This window comes from Podarcis tiliguerta (assembly GCF_965153285.1).
Source record: "Podarcis tiliguerta genome assembly, chromosome: 18".
NCBI lineage: Eukaryota > Metazoa > Chordata > Lepidosauria > Squamata > Lacertidae > Podarcis > Podarcis tiliguerta.
Genome location: NC_139551.1, coordinates 1,848,758 through 1,868,137, shown reverse-complemented (window position 1 = coordinate 1,868,137; position 19,380 = coordinate 1,848,758). Strand labels below are relative to the sequence as shown.

The 19,380-nt window shown below is 48.6% G+C and overlaps 1 protein-coding gene across 1 annotated transcript in view; it reads right to left on the bottom strand.

Annotated features, from left to right (window-relative positions):
- The window catches only part of ONECUT3 (one cut homeobox 3), a 60,911-nt gene extending 42,165 nt beyond the window's left edge, over positions 1-18,746 (bottom strand). Inside the window, exon 1 of the mRNA XM_083421721.1 lies at positions 17,626-18,746. Coding sequence (XP_083277847.1) covers positions 17,626-18,709 — 1,084 coding nt within the window. The 5' untranslated portion in view covers positions 18,710-18,746. The remainder of the gene's footprint in view (positions 1-17,625) is intronic.
- Between the last annotated feature and the right edge of the window lie 634 nt (positions 18,747-19,380).

The window sequence follows — 19,380 nt, the reverse complement described above, 5'->3', positions numbered from 1 at the left end:
TTTCTTTCTTTCTTTCTTTCTTTCTTTCTCTCTCTCTCTCTCCTCCCGCTTTCTCTTTCCTTCCTTCCCCTACCTCATTCCACAGCAAGCCTGCTACATTCCTTTCGCATCTTCGCCATTGCGCGCAGAGAGTGACGGACATATACTCGCATCCATACGCTCTATAAAATAAAAAGGGCTTTCTGCGTCTTCCAGGCACACCCCCCCCCACGCGGCCTTCGCCCCCCCCCCACGGCCTCCCCCCACGACGCCCGCCTGCAGAGGCACGCGGACAGGATCCTACCATTGTTGAAGTTTCCCCTTCAAACCAATAGGGATCGCTTCTAAATAGACTGGTTCCCATAGATTCAGCGCTCTCTCTCTCTCCTTCCTTCCTTCCTTCCTTCCTTCCTTCCTTCCTTCCTCCCTCCATCTCCCTCGTTAACTCCTTTCGCTCCCCTGCTATTGCCCGATCCAAATACGACTACTCAGAACAGGCTTTTGACGCTGATTCAAAAGCAGACCGGATCGAAGCTCAGTCAACCCGCTTATTGCATATCGTATGGAAGATAACCTTTGAGGAAAAAATACACTCGTATTGTTTGTACAAACGTGCGTTATGTGTAGAGGTGTCACACACAGAGACCCATAACGCAGGTCAAATATGTTTGCAACAGGAAACCCGATTTTAAGACATCGTATTGAATTAAAGTGATCCGGTATGATTTGTAATAATTTGGAAAATCAATAAAAATAATTGGGAACCAAGTGTGTAAAACACACACAATATATCACATGCACAAAAAATAACTATTTGCAAATTAACTAGATAGCATTGTAGCTATGTGTTAACTAGGATGGTTTGTACCCTACCAAAAACAGCTCAGGGTAGGTCCGCTGAAATTAATGGGGTTACTTTCATTGGGTTTACGCTGCGACAAATGCTGGGTACATCCTAGTATACAGAATAGTAATTTTAAAAGTTGTATATATATCCAGCCATAATAATAGAGGGAGCCGGCACACAGCTCACTAACTGCTGCGTAAACCCAGACACGCAGACACTGTTCAGTCCTCTTATTGGCATCAAACACATCACCTGGGAAGACAGGCGAACTAATGCCAGTGTACTTGAAGAAGCAAAGATCTCCAGTGTCGAAGCGATGATTCTTCAACATCAACTTCGCTGGACTGGTCCTGTTGTGCGGATGCCTGATGATCGCCTTCCAAAGCAACTGCTCTATTCCGAACTTAAATATGGAAAGCGTAATGCTGGTGGTCAACCAAAGAGGTTCAAAGACTCTCTCAAGGCAAATCTTAAAAAATGTAGTATAAACACTGACAACTGGGAAACACTGGCCTGCGAGTGCTCCAGTTGGAGAACAGCCTTGACCAAAGGTGTTGTGGGATTTGAAGGCACTCGAACTCAGGACGCAAGGGAGAAACGTGCTAAGAGGAAGGCACGCTTGGCAAACCCTCACCGGGATCAACTCCCGCCCGGAAACCAATGTCCCCACTGTGGAAGGACGTGTGGATCCAGAATTGGCCTCCGCAGTCACTTATGGACTCACTGCTAAAACCGTGTTTATGGGAGACAATCTGACTCGGCTACGAGGGATAGAAGAAGAAGAAGAAGAAGAAGAAGAAGAAGAAGAAGAAGAAGAAGAAGATCAAACAGAATACACGGAGGCTGTGCCAGTGGCGTAGCGTGGGTGCAACATCTGGGGGTTAGGGGGCGCAAATCCACGGGTTAGGGGGCGCAAATTACCTGCCTTGCCCCGGGTGCTGACAACCCACGCTACGCCACTGGGCTGTGCTCCTTGAAGCGTGAGCTGTTGCCCCGGGGTGGGCACCCCTCTCCCGTGACAATGACTTTCCACATGCCAGACGCCTCCTGCTGCCAAGGGGATGAATATTTCTGCCTCTGGCTTTCTGCTCTGAGAAAGGAAGGCAGCGCTTGGTTGGAGGAGCAGGACGGGTTTCAACCGACATAGGGTCTCCTGTTTCTACCACGTCTGTCTCCTCTCTCTGGTCAGAAACAAGGCATCTGTTAGCTTCTCCCCTCCATTATTCCCCAGATCTTTGCTTCCTCTTCTGGGGCGCAGTGGCCTAGCGTGGGTTGTCAGCACCCGGGGCAAGGCAAGTAATTTGCGCCCCCTAACCCGTGAGCCAGGTAGGGGCAGAGAGCTGCGAGTGCGAGCGCCCCCCCCCATGTTGCGCCCGGTGTGGCCGGCCCCCCCTGCACCCCCCACGCTACGCCACTGCTGGGGCGTCTCCTTGTCTCAAAACACCAGCGTCCTAGGTCCATCCTATCTCCATCTCTCTCCTGCCCTGAAGCGTCCTGTGGTGATGGTCTCAACCACTCCTCATCTGGCCAGTCCCTGACAAGTAGACCTATTGAAGTCTACAGCGAGTGTTGCTCCGCCCCCTATCACCCTTGCTTTCCCCCATGGGGGTACGCACACCCTAAACATTTTGTGAATCTTTGTACTTTTGTCCATTTGTTGTATTTCTTTTCCCCGATTTGAACTATAAAATGGTGGTTTTCTTGAGCCAAAATGAGAGTACCCCTAAACATTTTTTTAGGGGGTTGGGAATAGCGCTGGATGTCACTATGGAGCTATATAACACATATTTTTTTAAAAAATGCCCAGAGTGGCTGGGGAAACCCAGTCAGATGGGCAGGGTGTTAATAATAATAATAATAATAATAATAATAATAATAATAATAATAATAAACCAGCATCAACAGTTCTGGAATAGGATGTCCCTATTTTGATCGGAGAAATGTTGGAGGGTATGTAAAAAATCTTTCAGATTGCACTCGTACAGCAGAAATGAAGGGAGGAAGAAGAAATAATCATAATCATAAATAAAATATCCTAGTGTGCAGCGAAATGTGCATTACAATTTTATAAACGACATTAAAAAAGCAAGATCCTGCATTATGTGAATAGGGTACGCGAGGTAACGTTAAACCTTTATTAATCTAGCCAAAATTAAGCCTTTAATTCCTAATGCGTTTCACAATTCTGAAGGGTTTGGCGTGAGCTAAATCCATGCCCCTCCCCCAGTAGATGGCAGTTTAAAAATACCCCTTTTTTGCTGGATGATGCCTGGTTTGTTGATTATATGCATATTAAATATCGGCATACGGTGGTATGTGAGAGAGTATTTAAAAGAATAATTTCTGTTTCTCTTCTGCTCGGCTCCGTAGCAGACAACTTGAAACCAGCTGGATCTGTTTTTAGTAATAATAATAATAATAATAATAATAATAATAATAATTTATTTATACCCCGCCCAACTGGCTGGGTTTCCCAGCGCTCTCTCTCTCTCTCTCTCTCTCTCTCTCTCACACACACACACACACACTTTCCATTGTTTTGTAAATCTTTAAAATTATGTGGAATTATCAGTGAGGACGGCTGGCTAGCTGAGTATAACCTCCCCACCCACCCCTTGACGGGAGATGACTTTCGCGCAAGTGTACGACACGTGTACGCCGCCACGTGCGAAACAGCGCCGCCGGAAACCCGTGTCCTTCTGAACCCCGCCAGGGCTGCTGAGAGAGGCGCCTCTGAAGATCTACGCCAGGCAAGCGGCCTCGTGGATTGGAAGAACCGCCTCGTTGGACCGCTGCCATTGGCACACGGTGGGATGTGGACTCTGCCCAAGACGCTCATTAGGCAGGAGGTGTCAATGGCTTTTGGCAAATCCCTTTGGACTTTATTTTTTTTAAAGGAGAGTGTGTGTTCTTCGGCTCCAAGCGCTGAGGGCGACAGAAACCGGTTTGGAACCGGTTTGCGGGGAGAGGGGAGGGAGGTTCCGACGGAAACTGTCTCCGCTGGCTCCCTTGGAGCGCAGCCTTGGTCATTCTGAATCTCCTGAAAGTCCTACAAGAGGCAACCCTGCAAGAGTCCCTGTTCTCCAAACTTCTCCCAAGGAGGTTGAACCGGAAGCAGCAGCGCCACGTGCCTTTGCCCCGGAAGGGGTGGGGACCCGATCCCTCAGCCCCGCCCCCATGTTGGATTGCAGCGCTCAAAGCGAGGTTGCCCCACCACCGAACATCTCTGAATGAGTCCCCGTTCTGCCTGGGCCTCCTTTCCTCATTAGAACTCCAGACTGGTGGTTCCTCAACATCATCTCCATGGGTAGTCCTTATAGGCTTTACACCTACGGAGGACCCAGATGGCCTTTGGGATTTCTCAGGATTTCCAGCAGCCCCCACGGTGAGGGTTCAGGATGATAGGGTTGGGGGTTCCGGCTGCGGGGGGTGTCACTCTTTCCCTTCTTCCCTGCTGCACAAGTAAAATCTGAAAGAGCAGAACACACCCTCCGACATTTCTCCAACGAAAATAGGGACATCCTATTCTAGGCTGATGGCCGAAGAATAGATGCTTTTGAATTGTGGTGCTGGAGGAGACTCTTGAGAGTCCCATGGACTGCAAGAAGATCAAACACATCCATTCTTAAGGAAATCAGCCCTGAGTGCTCACTGGAAGGACAGATCGTGAAGCTGAGGCTCCAATACTTTGGCCACCTCATGAGAAGAGAAGACTCCCTGGAAAAGACCCTGATGTTGGGAAAGATGGAGGGCACAAGGAGAAGGGGACGACGGAGGACGAGATGGTGGGACAGTGTTCTCGAAGCTACAAACATGAGTTTGACCAAACTGCAAGAGGCAGTGGAAGACAGGAGGGCCTGGTGTGCTCTGGTCCAGGGGGTCACGAAGAGTCAGATACGACTGAACGACTAAACAACAATTCCAGAACTGTTTTCATTTATTATTGTTTTTATTTTATTTTATTTTATTTTATTTTATTTTATTTTATTTTATTTTATTTTTACTATTAATAATAATAATAATAATACCCTGTCCATCTGACTGGGTTGCCCCAGCCACCCTGGGCGGCTTCCAACATATATAAAAACGTAACAAAACATTAAAAAAACTTCCCTATCCATGGCTGCGTTCAGATGTCTTCTAATGGTCTAGTAATCAGGGGTCAGCGAACTTTTTCAGCAGGGGGCCGGTTCACTGTCCCTCAGACCCTGGGGGGGGGGGGCAGACTATATTTTGAAAAAAAGAAGAACGAATTCCTATGTCCCACAAATAACCCAGAGATGCATTTTAAATAAAAGGACACATTCTACTCATGTAAAAACACCAGGCAGGCCCCACAAATAACCCAGAGATGCATTTTAAATAAAAGGACACATTCTACTCATGTAAAAACACCAGGCAGGCCCCACAAATAACCCAGAGATGCATTTTAAATAAAAGGACACATTCTACTCATGTAAAAACACCAGGCAGGCCCCACAAATAACCCAGAGATGCATTTTAAATAAAAGGACACATTCTACTCATGTAAAAACACCAGGCAGGCCCCACAAATAACCCAGAGATGCATTCTGAATAAAAGGACACATTCTACTCATGTAAAAACACGCTGAATCCCGGACTGTCCGTGGGCCAGATTTAGAAAGCTATTGGGTCGGATCCGGCCCCCGGGCCTTAGTTTGCCTCCCCATGGTCTAGTTATTTATCTCCTTGGCTGCAGGGTCGCATAAGTCTACACCCTCCATCATTTCTCCGGTGAAAATAGGGACGTCCTAAGGGAAAGTGGGACATTCCGGGAATGAGATGCCAGGATGTCTTCTGTAAATTTGGGACAGTACCCGGGAAATGGGGACACTTGGACGGTCTGGATTGGGCCTGTATATGTCTTGCTTTGAAAATCTACGCAGACAGAACCATCTTGTAGACACGTTGGCTGGAGAGACTGTGGGCTCCAGTGTGTCTGGGGGTCTCCACACAAGGTGTAAGAAGATACTCTTGGTGCAAGTAAGAGATTGGAATAATGGCATTGCCACCAAATGTTCCTGTCTGCAATCCACCTTCTGAGCAAAACCACACAAATCACAGTTCTCCTGTCATAAAGCAACGCATCTCAAAAGGTTCGTCTCCAAAGTCCTCGGAACCTTGCTCCAAGGAATCCTTAAAAAGGCTGCTTTGATTTTGACGCAATCCTAGGCACACCTCCCTGGGAGTCCCATCGGACTCAAGAAGGGTTACTTCTGAGTAGACATGGCATTATTGGGTTGATTTTTTTCGTTTTGGTTATGTATTCTGTCTTGTGAACCGCCCAGAGACCTGCAGGTATAGGGCGGTCTAATAATAATAATAATAATAATAATAATAATAATAATAATATGTATAGGACTGCACTGTCCAAGTCTGTCACTAGAAAGGGACATACACACATGCGTCAAGATTCAGGTTTCCGTAGGTGTGACGTTTTGCTTCTCTGAAATTCTTTAAGGACCGGCAACTTTGCTGGACCAGATGAAAAGCCTGTTTTCCTCGCGTCTAGCAATCAGATTTCTTCATCGCTGCTCTCCAAATTGTTATTTGGAAGAAAACCGTCTGCGAACATGGTCTGATAGCCACCTGACCCTCTAGATTTGACTAATAACACCCCCTTCTCTGCTGTAAGCAGCTTCCTCTTGCAATAATATTAGGTAAAGGTAAAGGGACTCCTGACCATTAGGTCCAGTTGTGGCCGACTCTGGGATTGTGGCGCTCATCTCGCTTTACTGGTCAAGGGAGCTTCCAGGTCATGTGGCCAGCAGAACTAAGCTGCTTCTGGCGAACCAGAGCAGCGCACGGAAACGCCGTTTACCTTCCTGCCAGAGTGGTACCTATTTATCTACTTGCACTTTGACGTGGTTTCGAACTGCTAGGTTGGCAGGAGCAGGGACCGAGCAACGGGAGCTCACCCCGTCATTGCGGGGATTCGAACCGCCGACCTTCTGATTGGCAAGTCCTAGGCTCTGTGATTTAACCCACAGCGCCATCCACGTCCCAGCCAATAATAATAATAATAATAATAATAATATTTATACCCTGCTCTGGGTGGCTCCCAACCGAATATTAAAAACACGATAAATGCATCCCTCAAGCTGAATATTTTCTGCAATGAGGGAACCTGTGCGACTGGGTCATTCAGATTCATGTAGAACTGCGGCAGGAGGGCTTCACGCTTAGGAGAGGGTGCCTCTTGTGTCTCAGAATGAGTCCTTGTTCTCTACTGGAATCCTGCCCAGACCAAGGAAGCCTGCAGTTCTGTGCACCCAACACGTTTGAGGACTAGCCACATGACCTTTCTCTGATAACAAGGCTTTCTAATGATCCTGTGCACAGGCCTGCTATCTGAATGAGGCAACTGTTATCCACAAAAGACACCTCTATCTCCCAACCCACATCCTTCCAGCTTACTATTCTTTGAAAGGGGAGCCAGTAGATTCTAGAAACAGAAAGGGGAAGAAGGCCTCTATAAATATTGCATCCTACCTGTGGCATTTCAAACACCTTTTAAACAAACTTTTCCCCAAGTTGTTTTTTTGGCACTACAACTCCCATCACCCCCAGCTAGCAAGACCAGCGGTCGGGGATGATAGGAATTGTAGTCTAAAAACAGCCAGAGACCCAGGTTTGGGAAACAGTGCAGTACTGTGACATACCGTATTTTTTGCTCTATAAGACTCACTTTTTCCCCTCCTAAAAAGTAAGGAGAAATGTGTGTGCGTCTTATGGGGCGAATGCAGGCTGCGCAGCTATCCCAGAAGCCAGAACAGCAAGAGGGATTGCTGCTTTCACTGCGCAGAGATCCCTCTTGCTGTTCTGGCTTCTGAGATTCAGAATATTTTTTTTCTTGTTTTCCTCCTCCAAAAACTAGGTGCGTCTTGTGGTCTGGTGCGTCTTATAGAGCGAAAAATACGGTAAATTAAATTTCAAGCTTCTAGCAGTCAGAGTTTTTCTTATTTAACCCCCTTTTGCTTGTGATGCTTCTTGAAGACGCGTAAATATATATCGCCACCTCCTTCCTCTTCATAATCATCTAATACGGATTATGTTCCACCCCATCTGAACACAATGGGAGAGTGAGGGGAACCTGCCAAGTTCACATAAACACACAACACACACAAATATTTTGACATAAGTCTTGCGGGATATACAGGGATTGGGAGAAAGCAGTTCTGGAACTACGGATCGGTACATCTGCAAGGATAAAACAAGAACAACAACGCACAAAGGCTCCCTGTCCCCTTCTGAATTAAATTACTAGAGCCCCCAATTAAGCCCAAACTCAGATGTAAAAGGTGAGCCCAATTCTTTATTCTTGTTCGTGCTTAATAAATATTTGCTTTCCTCCGTCCCCCCTTCCCCTTCACATTTATGATAAAATAGCAGGGATGTTGAACGTTTGTTTATTTTTAAGCCTTCTCTTGAACCACCCTAAATGTGACTGTGAGGAGCTGATATTGAAAGCTAATTGATCAATTTCCAATCATTATTATTATTATTTCCAAGGACGGGAGAGATAAGACCGATAGCGTTCAAATCAGGCTGAGGCTACAACCTTTGTAAAGGGGAGTTGATTTTTGCTGTTTCGTTTTACTTATTCACTTATTTTTCATCCTGTATTTTGTTCTGTGAGCCGCCCTGAGATCTTATGATGAAGGGCAGTCAATCAATCAATTAATCAATCAATCAATCAAACAATCAAACCAACTAACTAACTAACTAACTAACTAACTAACTAACTAACTAACTATATTAAGACTAGCTCAAGTGTCATCAAATCTCCAGCTCTCCAAAACTCTTCATTGGAGAGATGGAACACAAAAGCAATATATATCAAAACATATAAATTGGTAGAGCATGAGACTCTTAATCTCAGGCTCTTGGGTTTGAATCCCACTTCCATTTATTATTTATACCCCGCCCATCTGGCTGGGTTTCCCCAGCCACTCTGGGCAGCTCCCAACAGAATATTAAAAACACGATAAAAAACTTCCCTAAACAGGGCCACCTTCAGATGTCTTCTAAAAGTCAGATAGTTGTTTATTTCCTTGACATCTGATGGGAGGATGTTCCACAGGCTGGGCGCCACCACCGAGAAGGCCCTCTGCCTAGTTCCCTGTAACCTCACTTCTCACATGGAGGGACCCGCCAGAAGGCCCTCGGAGCTGGACCTCAGTGTCCGGGGTGGAGATGCTCCTTCAGGTATTCTGGGCTTAGGCTGTTTAGGGCTTTCAAGGTCAGCACCAACACTTTGAATTGTGCTTGGAAACGTCCTGGGAGCCAATGTGGGTCTTTCAGGACTGGAGTTATATGGTCTCCACTCCCAGTCCCCAGTCTAGCTGCCACATTCTGGATTAGTTGTAGCTTCCGGGTCACCTTCAAAGGCAGCCCCATGGAGAGCGCATGGCAGTAGTCCAAGCGGGAGATAACCAGAGCATGCACCACTCTGTTGAGACAGTCTGTGGGCAGGGATGGTCTCAGCCTGCGTACCACATGGAGCTGTCCTGGACGCAGAATTGACCTGCACCTCCATGGACGGCTGTGAGTCCAAAATGACTCCCAGGCTGCTTCCTGTTTCTCTCCTTTGAAGTCAATGGAGTTCAATTAGTGCTGCCCATTCACTCCAATGGGTCTTTGGTCAAGTTAGGTACTGCAGGTTGCATCCAGCATTCATTGACATGGCTAACTGAGGTCCGCTCATTTCAATGGGTCCACTTTGAGTGGAGTTAAAGGTAAAGGTAATGGGACCCCTGACCATTAGGTCCAGTCGTGGCCGACTCTGGGGTTGCGGCGCTCATCTCGCTTTATTGGCCGAGGGAGCCAGCGTACAGCTTCCGGGTCATGTGGCCAGCAGGACTAAGCCACTTCTGGTGAACCAGAGCAGCGCACGGAAACGCCGTTTACCTTCCCGCCAGAGCGGTACCTATTTATCTACTTGCACTTTGACGTGCTTTCGAACTGCTAGGTTGGCAGGAGCAGGGACTGAGCAACGGGAGCTCACCCCGTCACGGGGATTCGAACTGCGACCTTCTGGCAAGCCCTAGGCTCTGTGGTTTAACCCGCAGCGACACCCGCGTACCTGAGTGGAGTTACTGGCCCATAATAACCCTTTGTCCTACATGCTTGCTTACCTGGGAGCAGGCCCATTATATCCCAGAAGGCTTCCTTTAAAATCTATGGGATTCCAAAGCTGTTTGCTTGAGCAGAATCATACTTGAACCCTCCCCCATGAACACAAACATTTTGGAAAAAGCAACTGACTACATTAGCAATGCAATACATTAGCAGTAGTCTCTATAGATTTTAGCTCTGCTGAATTTTTTACATAGGTGGCATTTTTGCTGAGGTTATGATCTGTTTTTATCTTCCTGAGTTTATAACGTTTTAACAACTACCTCTTGTTGTTTTAATGGCGCTCTGGTTTATATTTCAATATCCTATGGCTTTAAAAAAACCCCCAACAATTCATCGTCAGTTCTTTGGGTCATCTTTCAGGTCTCAAAGGCAATATGCTAAATGCATTATTATGCCATGTGTTCCCAACTAAATCATACTCTTAAATATATAGATATGCTAAATGCTAAATGCATTATTATGATTGTGTTCCCAACTAAATCATACTCTTAAAAATATATATATTAAACACCTGGTGGGGTCTTGGGGCAGTTCACAGAATAAAACCAAGATATGTAAAACCACAAAATACATAATAAAAATAAAAATACGTTTTCGCTATCTTAACTCCAGTGTCGTTTAATTCTCTCACTTATCCACTGCTTATATCTCAAATCCTGCTAGCAACTTGCATGCCTAGGTGACAGGAGAACCCATCAGCTTTCTCCAATCCTCCTCGTCATTTCAGGGCCCTGGGTTTGAGTTCCGCGCTGGGCGAAAGATTTCTGCATTTGCAAGGGGGTCGGACTAGATGCCCATTGGAGGGTGGGGTCCCTTCCAACTCTTGCTACTTCTGTGATAATCGCTGACAGGAGATGGCGCATTATCCAACTCACAACAGACTCAGCCAGTGGGACCAGAGGTTGGAGTTGTAGCACCTCCGCAACTTCTGGAGTGGCACAGTCTTTGGATTGAGGTTGAATCCTGACAAGACAGAAGTACTGTTCTTGGGGGACAGGGGGCGGGCAGGTGTGGAGGACTCCCTGGTCCTGAATGGGGTCACTGTGCCCCTGAAGGACCAGGTGCGCAGCCTGGGAGTCATTCTGGACTCACAGCTGTCCATGGAGGCGCAGGTCAATTCTGTGTCCAGGGCAGCTGTCTACTTTACTACTTCACTGTACAGCGATTCTATTTATATACGGTATATTCAAGGTTTTTTTAGTTGCCACAAAAGCTTTGCGCTTTATATACCGTATTTTTTGCTCTATAAGACTCACTTTTCCCCTCCTAAAAAGTAAGGGGAAATGTGTGTGCGTCTTATGGAGCGAATGCAGGCTGCGCAGCTATCCCAGAAGCCAGAACAGCAAGAGGGATTGCTGCTTTCACTGCGCAGAGATCCCTCTTGCTGTTCTGGCTTCTGGGATTCAGAATATTTTTTCCCTTGTTTTCCTCCTCCAAAAACTAGGTGCGTCTTATGGTCTGGTGTGTCTTATAGAGCGAAAAATACAGTAAATTACGATAGAAAACTAAAAGTGGTTCTTTCATCTCCAGCGAACGAGAATGAACCAGGCATTAGCCAGGAAAGGAAAACGGGCGCTTCCTCGACTCATTAAACCGCAACACACACACTCATTATCTGTGGAACTCACCGCCATGTGATGTTGGACTAAGTGGGAGAGGCCAGAAAGCAAAGTCACTGGACCAGCCCCAAGGTGAAAGACTTCTGGGATAAGATTTATAATTAATTGAAAAAAAATGTTGAAATATACATTTATAAAGAAACCAGAGGCCTTCCTTCTTGGAATAACAGGTTTGGAATTGCCCAAGAAAAGATGTTAAATTGTTTTTGTATGCCACAACTGCTGCTCAGATTTTATTAGCTAAAAAGTGGAAAACCCAAGAATTACCAACGGTGGAAGAATGGCAGATGAAGATGATGGAATTTTCTGAGCTGGCCAAACTAACCAGAAGAATCCGCAACCAGAAGGAGGAGGAGTATCAGGAAGAATGGACAAAATTCAACTATTATTTAGCTAAATTTGTTAATTTAAGCTAATTGGAAATAGCTTGCAGGTAACAGGTTGGCTTAGGGATTTATATAAGTTGAGTGATGTTTAACATGTACAATTTTGAATTGAAAAGATATAAGGATGTTAATGGACTAAGTTAAGTATATAAGAATTAGGATTTGGAAAGCCGTTATAAGGATATGCATGGAAATTCAACCAAGGGGAAGCGAGGAAGTCACTTAGCAATGTTAATAAGTGTAATTTTAATAAGGTTATGATTTATGTTTGTTTGTGTGTTTTGTCCGTTTATAATTTTGTGGAAATTAATTTTAAAAATTGGGGGGAGGAAAGAGAGAGAAAGCAAAGTCACGGAGGAGAAAGCAAAGGCGAAAAAGATGGAACCTCCCCCGTCCACGGCGGTCTATCTTTGAACACAAGATAGAAGGGATAGTAAGAGAGAGAGAGACTGGGGGCTATTCGTTTCGTGTGCGTTCCAGATTGGCAACTGCCGGAGCGGGGGTGGGTGGGTTGGACTTCGGTCTCGGTAAATAACAAAGCAAATGAAGTAATCTCCCTTCTACCCACGCTATTTTAAACTAAAACAAACACCGGATTGCGCGTAGTAGGATCAAGCTCCGTGTAAACGGAGTCGCTCCGGTGTGTCGAGTTTTCCCGAAAGCAGCGCGTTAGTAAGGTTCGGCTGACAATATTTTCGTATAGTCCTCATCAGAAAGCCTTGAAGGGTTGTGTTGTTTGTGTGCGTGCGTTTTTGCGCGCGATTCCATTCACACAGAACCCTCTCCGAATCCGAATTAAGCTGGGTGGGACAGGAAACAGAACCCTTCGCCCACAGAAGGGTCTGTTTACTAGACTGGCCTCTCTACCTCCCTATCTGAGCCGCGTTGCCTGGGTTATAGATAATTGATCCTCGCCGCCATTTGTAAAATGAAGGAGCTATACTATCGATCCGCCTGCGAGGGAGAAAGGGGGGGGAGGAGGGGGTCGAGCGGCGATGGGGGGGGAGGTCACTGAGATCAGCTGATTTTGACCTATTCAGCAACATTCAAGCCTTGGGAATAGGGGGCTAGGATAATAAAAATGGCTCCATCTTATATGCATATGAGTTTAGGAAGAGACGGATGGAGGGAGGTCGAGGAAGGAGAGACTGAGAAAGGAGGGAGGGAGGAGGAGAGAAATCGAGGGTTGGATGGAAGGAAATAATGAAATATGGACTGGGAAAAGGAGGATTAAAAGCAGCAGAGATATGGGTAAGAGAAAGGGGGCGGGCAGGGAGGGTGGGTGGGTGGGTCCCCAAGCGCTTTGAATGCTCCCCTTGCGACCGACATCTCCCTCCGGCTCAGGCCCGAGGAGAGCGTCTTTCACGCGGGGAAGAGGCTGAGCCTGCGGGACTCGCGGCCACAAGATTCTGCGGAGCACTGGAAAAAGGGGGCTACGCAAACTCGAGGGATTAAGGAAGCAGCAGCGTTTAAAAAGCAGAGACATCACCTTGCCAACAAAGATCCTTATAGTTCAAGCTATGGTTTTCCCAGTAGTGATGTATGGAAGTGAGAGCTGGACCATCAAGAATGGATGCTTTTGAATTATGGTGCTGGGGGAGACTCTTGAGAGTCCCATGGACTGCAAGAAGATCCAACCTCTCCATTCAGAAGGAAATCAGCCCTGAGTGCTCACTGGAAGGACAGATCCTGAAGCTGAGGCTCCAAGACTCTGGCCACCTCATGAGAAGAGAAGACTCCCTGGAAAAGACCCTGATGTTGGGAAAGATGGAGGGCACAAGGAGAAGGGGACGACAGAGGACGAGATGGTGGGACAGTGTTCTCGAAGCTACCAGCATGAGTTTGACCAAACTGCGGGAGGCAGTGGAAGACAGGAGGGCCTGGTGTGCTCTGGTCCAGGGGGTCACGAATAGTCGGACACGACTAAACCACTAAACAACAACAATCTGGGCTGGATGCCACTGGCCTGATCCGGCAGAACCCTTATTGTCTTCTTCAGGCCTGTCAGTGGAAGGGGCCACCGTGTCCAAACTGGCGCACACGCGACAGTGTTCACTGGCGATGCCATGGTAGGTTTTGAGGAGTACCATCAATCAATCAATCAATCAATCAATCAAACTATGGCTGTCCCCCTAGACCTTCCCTGGTCTAGAATGCATCTGACCAGCGTTGGAAACAGGAAACTGGGGGGGGGGGGGATAATGGGTTTCTGGGGCTGACTGTGCGCCCAAACCAGCTATTTATTTCCTCTGAAGTCACGGGTGGAAATTTCACACGGGGGTGGGGTACAGAGGTAGCCCACCAGGCAGGGGCTATCCCTCACCTCTGGTCTCAATGGCAAACCTTTCAATGCCCTTAAATTCTCCCTCGCCTCTCCACGGCTATTGGTAAGCCTTCCTTAGGGCACCGATTCGGCTCGCCTCTCTAACCACAGGTATTAAGATGTATATTCCGCCATCTCCATCTTCGAAGCTATCCACCTATTCCTCAATGTTTGGTTCCTTGTTTGTTTTAAAAAAAATGATGTTTCCAGAATCCGCAAAGTGTTCAGCAGTTATCGAAGGGAAGGGGTGTCAAAATTGTCTCTTTTTTAATTTAATTTTTCATTTTCTCATTTTTTAAAACACCCCCCAAATCTTTACATAATCAATCTGCATTTCCCTCGACTTTCCTCCCCTCCTTTCGGCGGTTACTTGGTTTATATCAGATGGGTGGCATACAAATATTATTATTATTATTATTATTATTAATCCAGTTCAAGCCTGTTTACTAATTTCCCCTTCGCATTCCCTTTTCATTATTTCTTACTGCACATCTTTATGTCGATCCTGATCATGTTTTAAGTTGTCTACAATGCATCTTCAGCTAGCTACTAATTTTCCCCCCATTCTGATTTTTTAAAGTCTCTCTTCTTGGTTTCTTATTTCTTCCAGTAAGTTTCGCAATTTCTGCATACTCCCATCAGGAAAAATTGCCTATGGGTTGGCTGAGACTGAAATGCACGGACGAAAAGATTTTAGGCCTATCGATTTCACGAGGTCCTCCTTTTAGTATAATTTGGTTGGAGTTGACATTCGTTGTTCGTGTCCCTTAGGGTCTACTCTGAGCAGGGCGCAACGCTAGATATTATTATTTGCGTCCCTTACTATATATAATGGTGAAGGGGCGGTAAGGAATGCAATTATAATAATATCTAGTGTTGCGCCCTGCTCAGAGTAGACCCTATGAAAGTGTACATATATATATATATATATATATATATATATATATATATATAATAAAAATATTAAAATCGTTTAAAACGAAACGGCATTTTAAAAGACACCACACACGCTCACGTTTCTCTTTACACCCGTTGATCAGCGAAAATCGGCTGTGAATAAAACGCAGTTGCCAAGTTGTCAAGACCACGTATAATCTGTCCGCGCGCGCGCCCGCGCACGATTGACAAGTGTACAACCAGACAGGGTGAGCAAGGGGGATTCCGTTTCGGGATTCATTTATTAATTAATAGGGCCAGTTGTTAAAGAATCCATCTCTTTAAAATCTAGCTTTCGGCTGGCGAGGGATGGATAGATAGAATAAACGTTCAGATGGATAAGGGGAAGGAGAGAATGAGAGAATGAGTAAGGCGGAGGAGAATTCCCTCCCTGTAGGTTAAGAGTGTTCATTCATTTGACTATTATTAATATTAATATTAATTATGTTTTTAATATTCTGTTGGGAGCAGCCCAGAGTGGCTGGGGCAATTAGTCAGATGGGTATTATTATTATTATTATTATTATTATTATTATTACAGGATTATTATACCAAGCCACTCTAGGCGGCTTACAGCATATATAAAAATATAGTAAAATATTAAGCATTAAAAGCTTTCCGATACTGGGCTGCCTTCAGATGTATTATTATTATTATTATTATTATTATTATTATTATTATTATTATTATTATTATATCATGCCCTTCATCAGCAAGTCCCATTCATATACACATATAGCGGATCACAGAGTAATGTAAATAAGCGCATTCAACTGTATTCGATCCCTAAGGCAATTGCGGGTTTTAGCCTTTGTAAGTTCCTTGCAGGCAGAGACCCGCGCGTCCTCTCTCGCCCCCGCCCTCTCTCTTTTTCCTCCTTCTGTATTCTGAAGCTGCCTAGTCCCCCATCCGTCTCTGGGCATCGCAGGATGAGCTCCTCCTTGCAAAGTGAATCGCGCGGGCGTCTGGTGCGCCATAAAGCTCTCGGCCCTGCTCAGAGACACTGAGACCAGTGGACCCCATGCGTTTTAATAGATTTTGCCTTCAACGGTTACGCACTGCTCAGGGTAAACTAATAGACACGGATAGACGTGCCTAGTTTAGGCCTTGGTTCGTTTCAATGGGTTTCCTTCTGAGCAGGACTTTTGCTCTCAAAGTGACCTACGTGGTTCTCTCTCCCGCCTCATTTAATCCTCAACGACAACCCGGTGAGGTAGGACGGAGGCGGCCCAGTGTCCCAAAACGTTTGGATGGACTGACGCGTGTCTCTCTCTCTGTGTGTGTATCTAACCGAAGTAGAAAACGGATCATGCTCCGCTCATGCCTTAGCTAGCACCCGGATTCTGCTCTTGCGCACGTCGGAGTGCTGTGCCTGTGTGTGGCTCACACCAGGCATTATATTCACCACCAATTCTGGGATAAAATATTCTGGGATGTAGCTGAATCAGAGAAGGGGCGTTTAAATGAGCGCGCCCAAGTTGGCCGTGCCCTTTTAAATTCAGCGGGTCTGTTCTGAGCAGAGATGAACAAAAGAAGCTCCCTCGCTCTCTTGCCCTGGAGTAAGGCCCATTCAACCCAAGCGGGCTTACTCCTGAGTAGGCAGAGACCCTAGGGCGCTGCGATTGTCCCCAAATGCTCTCTGAGGACAGCGATCTGGACGATTCATAGACAGAAAGCAGACATGAACAGGCCCCAATGTATATTGTGCAGAAAACCGGGGGTGGGGAGCGCAAGACTGAATAAACACCGACCGTGCCTTGCGCATCTCCCCCCAGCTTTTCCCTGGAACGTCGCCGCTCCTTTTCTCGACACGCGGCAAAGGGCAGGGATGGCACGTGTGAGCAGATTTTCCCCCCAATACCCTGGAAAACGTAGCAAATTGAGGCGATTAAAAAGTTATGCGGTCAAGAGGGGACGAGGAGGGGGTGTCATCTCCGCCGGAACTGATCCTCACACACGCCAGCCACTTTCCCTGAGGCTCGGGGCCGCGAAGCTGCATACACGCATCCTGACCCACACACCTGTAAACCACACTTTTCTTGTAGGGGCGGGAGTTCCCGTCTCATCCCTTTCACAAGCACACCCCTCCCGCTCCCCAACGACTTATCTGCTTCTTCCCCTAGACCCCCCCTTGCCTTTCCTTCTTTCTCTCTCACCCCCACCCGCCTATGACATTCCCCGCGGGCGTTCAAACGACCGCGTTCCCTCTTCCAGAGAGGCGCGCGTAAAAGTGGAGAGTCCAGGCGGCTAAGTGTGTGTATGTGCGCGCGCGCAAGTGAAATTTACAGCTGTTGGGCTCCCGCCCCGCACCCCTCTCCGGACCCCACCACGCAGCCCCTCCAAGTTTCTAGTCCCTAACGCGAAGCCACCTACCCGCCAGCCTCAAGGCAGACATTCTCTGGAACTCCGGTTCCTGCAACCATTTCCACATCCGTCGGAAGGTCTCTCGCCCGGACTTCAGCTTACTCCACGGCTTGGGGTTCCTCAAGAGGTCGGAGAGAGTTCCCTGCGAGCGGCACAGGATCCGCTGAGCGAAGATGGCCTGCGGGATGCTGTAGCGCTTCAGCTCGGCCGTGATCCGCTGCGCCACTTCCTTCGTGTTGATCTCTTCCACCTGCCCGGAGCCGCCGCCTTGCGAGCCCGACGCGGACGAGCCTTGCCTCTCGCGCTCTCCCAGCAGGGCGCCGTTGGCTTGCCCGTGGGGGTGGCCACCGTGGGGGTGCATGCCGTTCAGAGAGGGCATCATGCCGGAGCCCGGAGCCCCCAGACCCCGCGCCAGGTGCTCCTCGCTCCTGGAAAGCATGTGAGGGTCGAAGCCGTTGGGCGAAAGCAGCTTGTCTCCGGCCAGGTGGGCGCCGGGGCCGTAGGGGGCCAGCGACTGCTGCCCGTTGTGGAGGCTCAGGCCGTTGGAGAGGGGCGACAGCGCTTGCCCCATAGACGGCATGTCCTTCGGGTAGTGGCCGTACAAGTTCCCCATGGACGCGGCCAAGCTGCGCTCCTCGCGCATGAGGGTGAAGCTGCCGCTGACGCTCCCGGAGAGGCGCTGGTGGTGCGGCGGGTGGTGCGGGTGGTGGTGAGGGTGGTGGTGAGGATGGTGGTGGTGGTGGAACTTCTCGGAGACGGTGGAGATGGGCGGCAGGTGCTGCAGCGGCGTCAGAGTCGTGTAGGTGCTCATCCCCGAGGGCGACTCGCAAGCCATGCTCATAGCCGGGTGGAGAGGGCCGCCCAAGGTGTGCTCCGGCCGGTAGTCTCCCGCCCCGTCGAGGATGGACGCCATGCTAGAAACCATGGCCGGCCGGCCGTGCGAGGAGACGAGGTTGCGGTGCGCCGACGGGGGAGGAGGCGGAGGGGGAGGCGGCGGAGGAGGAGGCGGAGGCTGCCTGCCGTGCGCCCCGGCGGGGCTCAAGAGCTCGCCGGCCTGGTGGAGGCTGCCGAGCCCGTCGAGGCTCAACTCCATCGCTCGCTCGCTCTCCCCCGGCCAGGCGATCCCTCCTCCTCCTCCCCCTCCCCCTCCCCCTCCTCCTGGATCTCCGCCTCCTCCTCCCTCCTCCTCCTCCTCCTCCTCCCTCCCTCCTCCTGTGTCCCCCGCCGCCTTAATCCAGATCCATCTCAGGAGATCTCCATCCGGATCTCTTCTGGGCGCGCGCGCAGGCGGAGGAGCGGGTGGTGCTCAGGGGCCGCGGCGGCGGCGGCGGGTCCCCACCCCCCCTCCTGCCCAAAGCTGCGGGGATGGGCGCTCTTTCCCTCTCGGCGCTAGGCTCTGGCTGGTGTCTCTCGCTCGCTGGCTTTTCTCCTCCTCTTCTGTCCGCCGTGGCTGCGAATCGCGCGGCTCTGCTCCTCGGCTCAGCCTCCCTCTCGCCTTGACGTCACGGCGCCCAGCTACGGTCTGTCCGCCCCCCCCCCCCCCCCGTCCACCGACACCACCCCCAAGCTCACACACACACACACACACACAACCTGCCCAGCGTGCTCTTAACGAGCGCCCACCTGCCAGCCTCAGTGTGGCTTCTCTGGTGCCTATTACGAATGTGATTTCTGCCTCTCTCTGTAGAAGGCATCGACAAGCGACGAGGATGTGCCCCCCCCTTTCTCTCTCCCTCTCCCCCCTTCCTTTCTCTCTCTCACACA